This window comes from Heterodontus francisci, chromosome 35 (genome assembly GCF_036365525.1).
Source record: "Heterodontus francisci isolate sHetFra1 chromosome 35, sHetFra1.hap1, whole genome shotgun sequence".
Taxonomy (NCBI): Eukaryota; Metazoa; Chordata; class Chondrichthyes; order Heterodontiformes; family Heterodontidae; genus Heterodontus; species Heterodontus francisci.
This window is the reverse complement of record NC_090405.1, coordinates 24,003,514-24,017,142: the sequence shown is the minus strand read 5'-3', so window position 1 is coordinate 24,017,142 and position 13,629 is coordinate 24,003,514. Positions and strand designations below refer to the sequence as shown.

Genomic DNA, 13,629 nt, shown 5'->3' with positions numbered 1-13,629 from the left:
TGTCCTCCGTATTCAGAAGTGAATACCTGTTGGAGAGTGAGATGCACTCAGGATGTCCTGCACTTCCTGCCTGATTCTTTTTGACTGCCTTGTGGTCACCCATTCCCTCTCTCCCTGCGTACTCTTAAGCTGTGGGGTGACCACATCTAAGAACATGCTTTCCATGTAACTCTCCTCATGAATGCACAGCAGTGTCTCCAGCTGCTGCTCAAGTTCCAAACCCAGAGCTCAAGCAGCCGCAATTGACAACACTTACTTGCACAAATGTTTTTTTTATTTCCAAAATATACTTTATTCATAAAGATCTGTAAAAAATACATTACAAAACAGTTCCAAACAGCACCAAGTCAAAAAATACAAACAGTGCAAAGGAGGTCAGTTTCCTTCAATACAGGAGTGAGTTGCCTCACAACCCTTCCATTTCATTTTTCATGCCATATACATTTTATGGCAAACGAAAATTTTCCCGCTGCAGTTTGAGGGGTTTTCCATGGATCCAGCCCCTCAGTTCAGCTTGGTGGGGGGAGCTTACATGGTGGTCTTTCCCCATTGAGCCTTTGCTGTGGCTACCCCAAGCTTTAGTGCGTCCCTCAACACGTAGTCCTGGACCTTGGAGTGTGCCAGTCTGCAACATTGGACAACTCTTTGCGCTGGAAGACCAGCAAGTTTTGGGCAGACCAAAGAGTGTCTTTCACCGAATTGATAGTCCTCCAGCAGCAGTTGTGGTTATCTCGGTGTGTGTCCCTGGGAACAGCCCGCAGAGCACAGACTCCTGTGTTACAGAGCTGCTTGGGATGAACCTCGACAAAAACCAATGCATCTCTTTCCACACCTGCTTTGCAAAGACACATTCCAGAAGAAGCTGGGCAACCATGTCATCCCCACCACAGCCACTTCGAGGGCATTGTGCGGAGGGGGTGAGACTTCGGGCGTGCAGGAAGGATCTGACGGGGAGGGCTCTTCTCACCACCAGCCAAGCTACACCTTGGTGCTTGTTTGAAAGTTCTGGTGATGAGGCATTCCGCCAAATGATTTGGCGGTCTGCTCTGGTAACCATCCGACAGGATCCACCATCTCCTTTTCCCGTAGGGCCTTGAGGACATTCCGTGCAGACCACTGCCTGATGGATTGGTGGTCAAAGGTGTTTTCCACAGAAACTGTTCCACGAAGGATTGGTGGTACGGCACAGTCCAACTAGATGGAGCGTTCCACGGCAATGCGACCAGGCCCTTCCTTCACAACACTGGGGACAGAGAGAATCTCAGCACGTAGTGACACTTGGTGTTGGCGTATTGGGGATCTGCACACCGCTTGATGCAGCCGCACACGAAGGTAGTCATCAGGATGAGGGTGATATTGGGTACATTATGCCCGCCCTTATCCAGAGGTTTGAACATCGTGTCCCTTTGGACCCGCTCCATTTTGGATCCAGAGATGCAGCTGAAAATGACTCGGGTGATCGCCACAGCGCAGGAATGGGGTATGGGCCAGACCTGTGCCACTTACAGCAACAACGTGAGCGCCTCGCACCTGATGACCAGGTTCTTACCCATAATGGAGAGAGTTGCTGCTCCCACATGCTCAGCTTGTGTTGTACCCTGGCTACTCGCTCCTTCCAGGTTTTGGTGCATGCCACGGCCCTTCAGAACCATATCCCCAGCACCTTCAGGTAGTCTGACCTGACGGTGAAGGGGACAAAGGATCGGTCAGCCCAGTTCCCAAAGAACATGGCCTCTCTCTTGCCGTGGTTAACGTTGGCTCCCAAGGCCAGTGCGAACTGGTCGCAGATGCTCATCTCTGCGCACAGACAGCGGGTTCGAGCAGAAGGCCGCGACGTCATCCATGTCCAGGGAGGTTTTAACCTGAGTGCCTCCACTGTCTGGGATTGTCACCCCTCTTATGCTCGCATCCTTCCTGATAGACTCAGCAAAGGGTTCAATACAGCAAATAAACAAGACAGGGGAGAGAGGACGACCCTGTCTGACTCCAGATTGGATCGGGAAACTTTCCGATTCCCACCCATTGATTGAGACTGTGCTACTGATGCTTGTGTAGAGCAGTTTGATCCAATTGCAGATTCCCTCCCCAAACCCCATTTTGGAAAGTACGTCCATCATGCAGGTGTGCGATATCCTGTCAAAAGCCTTCTCCTGGTCCAGGCTGATGAGGCAGGTGTCCACCCTCCTGTCCCGTATGTGGGTGATCGTGTCCCTGAGTGGGTAAAGTACAGGTCTGATCAGGGTGGATCACCAACTCCAGAGCAGACTTGACTCGACTGGCTATGACTTTTGACAGTATCTTGTAGTCTACATTCAGCAGTGAGATGGGCCGCCAATTTCTGATTTCTGCCCTCTCCCCCTTCCCCTTGTTGATGAGGGTGATGATGCCTTTCCTCATGGATTCTGACATGCTGCCGGCTAGGAGCATACTGTCGTATACTTCCAGCAGGTCCGGGCCGACCCAGTCCCACAGGACCAAATACAACTCAACCGGTAAGCCGTCGCTTCCAGGAGTTTTATTTATCTCGAAGGATTTGACAGCCTTAGTCAGCTCATCCAGAATTAGCGGTTTGTCCAGTCTCTCCCTCCTGCTGTCATCTAAGACCTCTGTGATAGATGACAGGAAGGACTGGGAGGCTCTGCTGTCTGTGGGCTTCGCGTCATACAGCCCAACATAAAAGGATTTGATGGTCCTTAGTATGTCGGACTGCAAAGACGTTACCGAGCCATCCTCTTCCTTCAGGCTGCTGATAACAGAGCTCTCTGTGTGTACCTTTTAGAAGAAGTAACACGAGCACATCTCATCCTGCTCAATGGAGCGGACTCTGGACTGGAAGATGATCTTGCAGGCCTCCGTGGCAAAGAGCGAGGCCTGCTGGCTCTTCACCTCATGAAGGTCCTCCTTGACCTTGACCCCCATCGACTGAAGCCAGAGCAGATTTTGCATACTTTTCTGGAGTCGTGACATTTCCATCTGTCTCTCTCTCTCACCCTCTGAACCCCTTTGAAGATAAAGAACCTCTTGATGTTCTCCTTGATCGCTTCCCACCAGTGAACTGGAGACTCAAAGGTGGGGTTTCACGGTCCTCCAACCTTTGTAATCTCTTTTGAGTTCCTCAACATTCTCTGGGGTTAGCAGTGCAGCATTGAGCTTCCATGTCCCCCTGCCAACCCGCTGGTCATCCTGTAAGTGAAAGTCAGCCAGTAAAAGGCAATGCTTGGAGAAGAACACCGGCTTGACGTCGGTGAATCTGACCGTGAAAACACGGGACACAAATAGGAAGTCAATCCTGGAATGGGCAGACCCGTCCGTTCTTGACCATGTGTATCTATGCTGCGCTCTGTCTGCAGGTTTGCTGAAGACGTCGTGCAGTTTGGCATCTTTTACTGTTTCTATTAAGAATCTGGACATAGCATCCAGTTTGCTGTCGTCTCTGCCGGATCATCCAGGTGCATCGATGATGCCGTTGAAGTCACTGCCTAGGATGACCGGCCTGGACGTCGCCAGCAGCAGTGGGAGATGCTGGAAGACGGTCAGCTGCTCGCTGCATTGAACCGGGGCGTAGACGTCAATCAACGAGAGCGGAGTATTGTTGTACATTACATCTGCTACGAGGTGATGACCGCCAAATGGTTCTCCAGGACACGGGAAGCATCCAGGAGCTCCCACATAGCACAGGAGGTGCACTCTCGAGGTTGAAGCCCCCCTGCCATTCCTTTACGTTCACTGTTTTTCGGCTGCCGCATACGATGATGGGCCAAGTGGTCTCTTTCTCTGCCTTAAACCTTCTATGATTCTATGATTCTATCATGCTCACTAACATTATTCCCTTTTCATATACAGCACCACAGAGAGAGAGAGAATCAGTCCGACCATTCGTAACAGTGTGTCCATATCACACTGTATTACACATTCTCATGTATCATCAGAGACAGTATTAGTAACACAATAAAGTGCATACATATCATCCTAAATAATGGTATCCCAAGCATATGTACAGCATTAGAGAGGGAGTGTCAATAGTGCATTTTCTATTCGTGTGTCCATATCACACCCAATAACTGGATCCCACGTTTTTATAGAGCACTAGAGACAGAGCTGAAAGTGAATAAGTGAGAGAGAGAGAGAGATCCCCATCAGCAGTTACAGGCTGACCTGGAAGCCTCATTTTATCTTGAAAGATCCGTGGGAGACAGACGGTGCAGTCTCATCTCTAACTGATATTGTATCAGAAACAGACACATTATTATTCCTAGACTCTGGGTAACAGTTAAAGAGTGAGGTGAACAATGTTCCAAATTTAACGCTCTTGGCCCTGTTGATCTCTGTAATCTCTCAGCTCACACCGTTCGATATGACTGTCAGTGAGGGACAGTTTCAATGTGATGACATTAATCTGGGACTGTTACTGTCAGATATTAACTCCTGCGCGATCGCAGCAAACACAGCGACTCCCTCGGAGGATTGCTTTGAGAAGACGGGTGAATGAAGAGCAAACACACTGCAGGGAATGATCTCAGACTGAGCTTCAGAAAGGGGGAATCCCCCAGCTTGAAACGTTCTCTGACCTTTCCCCACAGCCCCAGTTCCTTTGCTCAAACTCGGAGAAAACTGAACTGGGGAAAGTTCCAGTTTATTTTTGTCAGTTCCGATGAAGGGTCACTGACCCGAAACGTTAACTCTGCTTCACTTTTCACAGATACTGCCAGACCTGCTGAGTGGTTCCAGCATTTCTTGTTTTTATTTCAGATTTCCAGCATCCGCAGTATTTTGCTTTTATTCCAATTTATTTTTTTTTGTAAATGAGTGGGGAAAGAAGCGCATGCGCGATGCGCCTCCTCCAGCCGTGTCCTTCTGCGTCATTTAATTAGTGAGCGGAAGAAGTTTGTTTGAAACAGACGGGAATGGAGACTTAGAGCCCCGGGGTAAGTGAGTAAACAGCAGTCTCCTTCCAGCAGCACATTGCTTTGAGAGCCTGTCCGCAGAGGGGCTCAGAGATCAGCATTGACTGCGGAGCAAGTTCAGGGGGAGTTGGGGGCTGTTTGTAAAGAGGCGGAGTGGAGCAGGAACATGGAGTGAGCGCGGAAGGAGAAGCCTTTCTCTGGCTGTTTGTGGACAAGGTAACGGAGACAGAGCAGGAAGAAGCTGCTGTTGAAAATAATTGTTGTTTTCTCTCCTCAAACCTGTAATGCATGTTCATGGTTTAGCTCCAGTTTCACACTGTGTTGTTATTGAGCAGTGAATAGAGGGAACAGAGCCAGACAGTAGGGATGGGGACAGTTATGCAAACAACACCTATTGCTGGCGCCAGGTGAGTAGTGTCAAGGAAACATTTTAAACAGCAGCTGTCGGTTTCCGTTGAACGATTGATCCAAGAGAAACAAGGAAATGGCAGATACTCTGAACAAGAATTTTTCATCTGTCTTCACAGAAGTAGACACAAAAAACATCCCAAGAATAGTAGAAAATCAAGGGGAGTAAGGAGGGGGGACCTTAAAACATCACCATCGCGAGAAAAACATGTTTTTGGAAAACTAATGGGACTAAAGGTTGACAAGTCCCCTGGATCTGATGGCCTACATTCTAAGGTTTAAAAGAAGTGTCTGCATAGATAGTGGATGCATTGGTTGTAATCTTCTTAAATTCCCTAGATCCTGCAACAGTTCCAGTGGATATTAAACTGCAAATGTAATGTCCCTGTTCAAGAAAGCAGTAAAGAGAAAGCAGGCAACGATAGGCCTGTTAGCCTAATGTCTGCCATTGAGAAGATGCTGGAACCAATGATTAAGTCAGTCATCGCAGAAAACATAGAAATATTGGAGCAGGAGTAGGCCATTCGGCCCTGCTCTGCCATTCAAAAATGATCAAGTCTGATCATATAATTCAGTACCCTCTTCCCGCTTTCTCCCCATATCCCTTGATCCCTTTTGTATTAAGAAATATATCTATCTCCTTCTTGAATATATTTAATGACTTGGCCTCCACTGCCTTCTGCAGTACAAAATCATGAGAGGTATAGACAGGGTGGATAGCAAGAAGCTTTTTCCCAGAGTGGGGGATTCAATTATTAGGGGTCATGAGTTCAAAGTGAGAGGGGAAAAGTTTAGGGGGGATATGCGTGGAAAGTTCTTTACGCAGAGGGTGGTGGGTGCCTGGAACACGTTGCCAGCGGAGGTGGTAGACGTGGACACGATAGCGTCTTTTAAGATGTATCTAGACAGGTACATGAATGGGCAGGAAGCAAAGAAATACAGACCCTTAGAAAATAGGCGACATGTTTAGATAGAGGATCTGGATCGGCGCAGGCTTGGAGGGCCGAAGGGCCTGTTCCTGTGCTGTAATTTTCTTTGCAGAGAATTCCACAGGTTCATCACCCTCTGAGTGAAGAAATTTCTCCTCATCTCGGTTCTAAATGGCATACCCGTATCCTGAGACCGTGACCCCTGATTCTGGACTCCCCAGCCATCAGGAACATCCTCCCTGCATCTAGCCTGCCTAGTCCTGTTAGAATTTTATAGGTTTCTATGAGATTCCCTCTCATTATTCTAAACTCTAGTGAATATAGGCCTAGTCAACCCAATCTCTCCTCATTGTCAATCCTGCCATCCCAGGAATCAGCCTGGTAAATCTTCTTTGCACTCCCTCCATGGCAAGAACATCCTTCCTCAGATAAGGAGACCAAAACTGCACACAATACTCCAGATGTGCTCTCACCAAAGCCCTGTATAACTGTAGTAAGACTTCCTTGCTCCTGTACTCAAATCCGCTTGCAATGAAGGCCAACATACCATTTGCCTTCCTAACTGCTTGCTGCACCTGAATATTTGCTTTCAGCGACTGGTGTACAAGGACACCCAGGTCTCTTTGCACCTCCCCCTTTCCCAATCTGTCACCATTCAGATAATAATCTGCCTTTCTGTTTTTACAACCGAAGTGAATAACCTCACATTTATCCACGTTATACTGCATCTGCCATGCATTTGCCCACTCACCCAACTTGTCCAAATCACATTGGAGCCTCTTTGCATACTCCTCACAACTCAGTTTCCTCCCCAGCTTTGTGTCGTCTGCAAACCTGGAAATGTTCCCTCACCCAAGTCATTAATATATATTGTGAATAGCTGGGGCCCAGGCATTGATCCCTGTAGTACGCCACTTGTCACTGCCTGCCACCTGGCAAAAGGCCCGTTTATTCCTACTCTCTGTTTCCTGTTTGTCAACCAATTATCAATCAATGCCAGTATATTACCCCCAATTCCATCTGCTTTAATTTTGCACACGAACCTCTTATGCGGGACCTTATCAAAAGCCTTCTTAAAATCCAGCTACAACAGATCCCCTGGTTCTCCTTTATCTATTCTACTAGTTCCATCCTCAAAAACGCCAGTAGATTTGTTAAGCAAGATTTCCCTTTCGTTAACCCATGCTGTCTTTGTCCAAACCCGTTTATGCTTTCCAGGTGTTCTGCTACCACATCCTTTATAATAGACTCTCGCACTTTCCCCACTACCGATGTAAGGCTAACTGGTCCGTAATTCCCTGTTTTTTCTCTCTCTCCTTTTTTAAATAGTGAGGTTACATTTGCCACCCTCCAATCTGTGGAACATTTAGAAAATTATAATACAATCATGCAGAGTCAACATGGATTTATGAAAAGGAAATCAAGTTTGCCAACATTATTAGCGTTCTTTGAGGATGTAAGAAGCAGGGTAACTGAAGGGGAACCAGTAGATGTAGTGTAGTTGTATTTTGAAAAGGCATTCGCTAAAGTGCCATGCAAAATGTTCTTACACAAGCTAAGCGCTTGTGGTGTTAACGGGTACTATATTATTTATTTTATTTATTTAGAGATACAGTACTGAAACAGTCCCTTCAGCCACCGAGTCTGTGCTGACCATCAACCACCCATTTATACTAATCCTACATTAATCCCATTACCCTCTCACATCCCCAACTTCCCTCAATTCCTCTACCACCTACCTATACTAGGGGCAATTTATAATGGCCAATTTACCTATCAACCTGCAAGTCTTTGGCTGTGGGAGGAAACCGGAGCACCCGGCGAAAACCCACGCTGTCACAGGGAGAACTTGCAAACTCTGCACAGGTAGTACCCAGAATCGAACCCAGGTCGCTGGTACATGCTAACTAACAAGAACCAGAGAATTAGGATAAATGTGTCATTTTCAGGTTTGCAAACTGGAACTCGTGGAGTGCCACAGGGATCAGTGCTGGGGCCTCAACTACTTCCAGCCTATATTAATGATTTGGATGAAGGGATCGAGTGTATTGTAACTAAATTTGCTGTTGATACAAAGAAAGGTGTGAAAGCAAGTTGTGCGGAGGACACAATGAGTCTGCAAAGAGATAAAGACAGGTTAAGTGTGTGGGAAAAATTTGGCATATTAAGTATAATGTGGGAAAATGTGAGGTTATCCACTTTGGTATGATGTAGAGAAAAGAAGAATATTAAATAGGGAGAGACTGCAGAATGCTGTGGTATAGAGGGATCTGAGTGTCCTCTTATATGAATCACAAAAAGTTAGCATGGAAGTACAGCAAGTAATTAGGAAGGCTATTGGAATTTTGGCCTTTATTGCAATGGGGATGGAGTAGAAATGTAGGGAAGTCTTGCTACCACTGTACAGCGTGTTGGTGAGACCACACCTTGAGTGTGTATACAGTTTTGTTCTCCTTATTTAAGGAGGAAAATACTTGCATTGGAGGTAGTTCAGGCAAACATCACTGGCTTGATCCCAGGGATGAAGATGTTGTCTTATGAGGAACGTTTGACCTGGTTGTGCTACACTCATTGGAGTTTAGAAGAATGAGAGGTGATCTGATGAAACATATAAGATACTGAAGGGGCTTGACAGGGTATTTACTGAGATGATGTTTCCCCTCATGAGGGAATCAAGAACTAGGGGGAACAGTTTCAACATAAGGGGGCTCCCATTTTCGATGGAATTGAAGAGGAATTTCTTCTCTCAAAGGGTTGTTGTTCTTTAGAATTCTCTACCCAAGAGGATGGTGGAGGCTGGTCATTGAATATATTCAAGGCTGAGTTAGACTGAATTTTGATTTACAAGGGAGTGAAGTGTTATTGGGACACGCAGGACAGTGGAGTTGAGACTATGATCAGATCTGCCATGATCTTATTGAATGGTGGAACAGACTCGAGTGGCGGAATGGCCTAATCCTGCTCCTAGTTATTATGTTCTTGCATTATAATGCCAGGTGGAATTAAAAACTTGACTTGTGCAAATATCCCTGCTCCAGCAGGTATTCTCATTTATGGAGCAGTGCAGATGTTGGCTTGTTCCTGGATGTCACTAAATTGTTATAAAACTACCAAAGAAAACCTGATCAGCAGAAGCTGAGTGCTGCAGTGGAATCAGACACTGACACTCTTTGTATTACTGATCATCCTGTGTGGTTGGTCATAATGATTATTAATTGAAATATTACAATCATGTCTTTTCTAGTTTCTACCTCAATTGATCTTGAGTTACAAGAGATATTTTTCTTTCTTTCTGTCAGGAAATACTTGAAGGAACCAGAAGGATTGTGATGATTCCCCGGCACAAGGATATGTACAGTCCACTCCTTCTAACACAGAGTAGGTACATTATCACTCCCAGAGCTCAGAGACACAGACAGGCCATGAGTTCCACAGTCACAGAGAGCAGAAGCAGTCAGACTCACACTGATCCCAAGTTCCAGAGACACATTTTCAATCCAGCAGACAATCAAACAAAGCAGGAGAGGCAGAAGTTGTTTCCATTTCACCCCAACTCCGTACTGCTGAAAGGTAGATCCATCAATCTCAGTTCAAAATCACACCCACTATCAGATTGAAAGGCACCGGATCAATCCCACAAGAGTGCACCCTAAGCTACAAATTAAATATGAGGTAGAGCAGCTGATGGAAACGTGCAGAATGAATCCTAATAATGTAGCCCAGACTGCAGACTGAGTGACAGATTACAATGTAGTACAAACATCTGATACAGTATCAAAAGGAAAGTTACAGTATTATGTCAATTAGTGCACACTGCACTACACATTACATACCAATCCAATAATCTCTGTAAGAGCTGTATTGAATGATATCGTATCAATTGAATGATTCTGATTATACTGAGCATGCCATGTGTGAGTTTGAAATATATGTTGTCATTCACAAATGTGTTCATACAGTTGCAGACTAAATACTAGTCCAAAAAGCTCAGACCACAAATGAGTAAAACACACAGTTAAAATGTGCAGTGGTTTATATTTTAAAATACCAGTGAGACAAGAAAATAGTGATACATTATGGTGTCCAACAAATAGTTCTCAATAGCATCCCATAGATACATATTAAGTACAGGTACAGAAGAATTCCACACTCATACAGCACCAGCGTCACATAGATACAGAATGTATCACGTTTGCAGACAATACCAGTAGTTGGGAGATACAAAATTAATCCCACTGTAATGGACTGTCCTAGAGACAGACACATAAAAAATAAATTGTGACACACATTCAGTACCAGAGACTGCCAAATGCAAAATGAGCCCTGGATATGCACACGCAGACTGTACCAGAAACTGACTGATACAGAATGAGACCCACACTCATACATAGTACCAGAGGCTAACAGGTAAAGAATAAATACAATATTCACTTCCAGTACCAGAAAATAATATATGCATAACAGACATCACTCACATCCACGAGCAGAGATTGACAGACAACAGAATGAATCCCACAATCTCATTCAGTACCAGATACTGACAGGTACAGATACATAAAAGATATCCACACTCACATAGAGTAACAGAGACTGACATGCAGAACTTGAACCACACATATGCATAGTAGCAAAGTCTGAAAGGTATTGAGTCAATCCCATAATCAGATACAGTGTCAAAGACTGATAGGCATATTTGAGTTCACTTCCATAGAATAACAGAGATTTTCATGTACAGAATGAACCTTATTTCACATTCAGTCTGGATACTGATAGATACACAATGAATCCTACAATCATGTTCAATACCAAGTTCAGACAGACACCATATATACCCCCCACTTATTCACAGTATCATAGACTGACAGACACAGAGTGAATCACAAAATCAATTAATTTCAGAGACCAGCAGATAGAGAATTAATCTCACTCTCACAGAAAGAACCAGAGATTGACATGTATACATTGATACCCAAGCTCACATAAAATGACAGACACATAATTAAAACCATGGCATATATAGTACTTTAGACTGACACATAGAGAATGAATCACACAGTCACATTCTGACTGTAAAGAGTGGTGCATACAGAATGAATCTCACACTCACATTTAGTTCCAGACACTGACAGATACAGAATGATATCCACATTCAGCCACAGTAGCAGATAGATACAGAAGCTGCCACGCATACAATACTCATGATTGACATACAGAATGAATCACACAATCACATTTAGTTTCATAGACTGATACTCAAATAATCTCACACTCAGACACAGTACCACAGACAGATAGATGTAGAATTAAACTCGCTGTCACAGAATGTACCAGAAAGTGTCAAAATTAATCTCATACAGTACAAAAGATGGATGGAAATTGTCTCACACTCAATGTAATCACCTACACTGAGCACGCCAAGCGCAAGACGGTCACTGCCATGGATGTGGCGTAAGCTCTGAAACGGCACGGCCGCACTCTCTACGGATTCGGCGGCTGAACAATTCGACCCTTTTCAGCAAACACACAACAAAGGCTCTTCTAAGAGCCACCCACCGCCTCACAGAGCGAGCAGTGACCGAGAAACGGGAGCTGGGAGAGGCTGTTTAGAACAGTTCAATCAATCTGAAATATTTCAGATTTCCAGCATTCGCAGTATTTTGCTTTTAATTCTTTGTTCAATCAATCTGCTGTGTTCGGGATGAAAAAAAATGGAATCCCCGAATTTGACATTTCATTTGCAGCAAGGATGTGCAGTGGATTTGATTTTCTAAACGGGCTGTGAAAACAGTGCCCGAGGCTCTACAGTTAGTTATTTCCCCAGTCGACACATGCCCTCAGTGAAAAGCCACATCACTCCTCCAGAATCACTCATTGTTTTCATAGAATTTCAAAATGATTCCGCTGCAATGAGAGAATCCGGGAGTTTTGCAGCAGCCGTTGAATCGGTCACTGGAACCAGACCCACTTGTGATGTTATTTCCCCCGAGACGGTGTTTCCTGCACTGAAACTGACAGGGTTTGTGAAACTGATCAGTTTCAGCTCAGTCATTCAGGGACCTGGAATTCCCACAGTTTGAGGCCGCGCATTCCCGAGCTCACTTCTGATTGGTCACCCTCTTCTCATTCACATGTCTTAACCAATCGCAGAGCTTCGAATTAGGAAATACAACAAATCACTGGCTTAAATTGGCAGACAGTTTGAATTCGAAAAAGCCGCCAATTTCAGTGTCGGAAAGAAGCGAATTGATGGAAAATCTGGCGTTAGTTTAAAGCTGTTCGTAAAATCGCGCCACGACTTTGTGCTGATGAAAGCGGAATAAAAAAAGTTTGTGATGGGTTATATATATTACGTAGTTTTAATCTGTGATTTTTTGTCTACTTATCTGTAACTGGCGGTAAAAGACTCTATTCAGCAATCTGCAACGGGACAAATAACTCAAAATTGGTGATGAAGTAATAAATTAGACAGGTTTGAGGGGACAGTGAGAAATCACTGAAACAAATGCTTAAACATTTAAAATAGTTCTCATTCGGTCCTGTTACTGACATTTTGGAATCAGACAGGAACCAGCCCTTTCACAGAGACTGTGGGTGGCTCTGAAAAGAGCCTTTGGTTTATTAGATGACATTTCGGCCGCTTTACTTTTTCTGGGAGCTCTGAGCGCTGGTTTTCTTGGGCAGCAGCACGGCCTGGATATTAGGCAGCACCCCACCCTGAGCGATAGTCACCCCTCCCAGCAGCTTGTTGAGCTCCTCGTCGTTGCGCACGGCCAGCTGCAGGTGTCTGGGAATGATGCGGGTCTTCTTGTTGTCCCGGGCCGCGTTGCCAGCCAGCTCGAGGATTTCAGCGGTCAGATACTCGAGCACAGCAGCCAGATAGACCGGGGCTCCGGCACCCACACGCTCAGCATAGTTGCCCTTTCTTAGGTGCCTGTGAACACGGCCCACCGGGAACTGCAGTCCAGCCCGGGAGGAGCGAGACTTGGCCTTGGCCCGAGCTTTGCCGCTGGTCTTTCCTCTTCCAGACATTTCTACAATCTCACAAAGACTTTCACAAAGAATGGATATTTTCCGCAGCATTTACTTTACTTATAGACTGCAAACTCTCCCCATTGGTCGCTACTAAATTCACCTCATTTGCCTATATTCTTCACCAATCAGGTCACTGACAAACAGAAGTGGGCGGGATTTACCGCCACAACATCAGAAGCAGAAAATTTGTCAATTTCAAAAAGCCCGCCAATTTCATTGTCGGAAAGGAGTGGATTAAAATAAATGTCATCCTTAGTCAAATATTTAAAATCCCTTCTCTTGATTTTGTTCTATTCAACTCTTTCCGTGACCAATTACAGACGCGGGTTTAAAATGTTGTTTAAATTGTGGATCTT

The 13,629-nt window shown here is 45.2% G+C and overlaps 1 protein-coding gene across 1 annotated transcript; it reads right to left on the bottom strand.

The window, feature by feature from the left end:
* Positions 1-12,913: 12,913 nt before the first annotated feature.
* Positions 12,914-13,270, bottom strand: LOC137350737 (histone H2A-like; the record flags this gene model as incomplete). Its single annotated transcript, XM_068015713.1, has 1 exon — positions 12,914-13,270. A coding segment is annotated over exon 1 (357 nt), but the record flags the coding sequence as incomplete, so codon positions are not given.
* Positions 13,271-13,629: the final 359 nt, after the last annotated feature.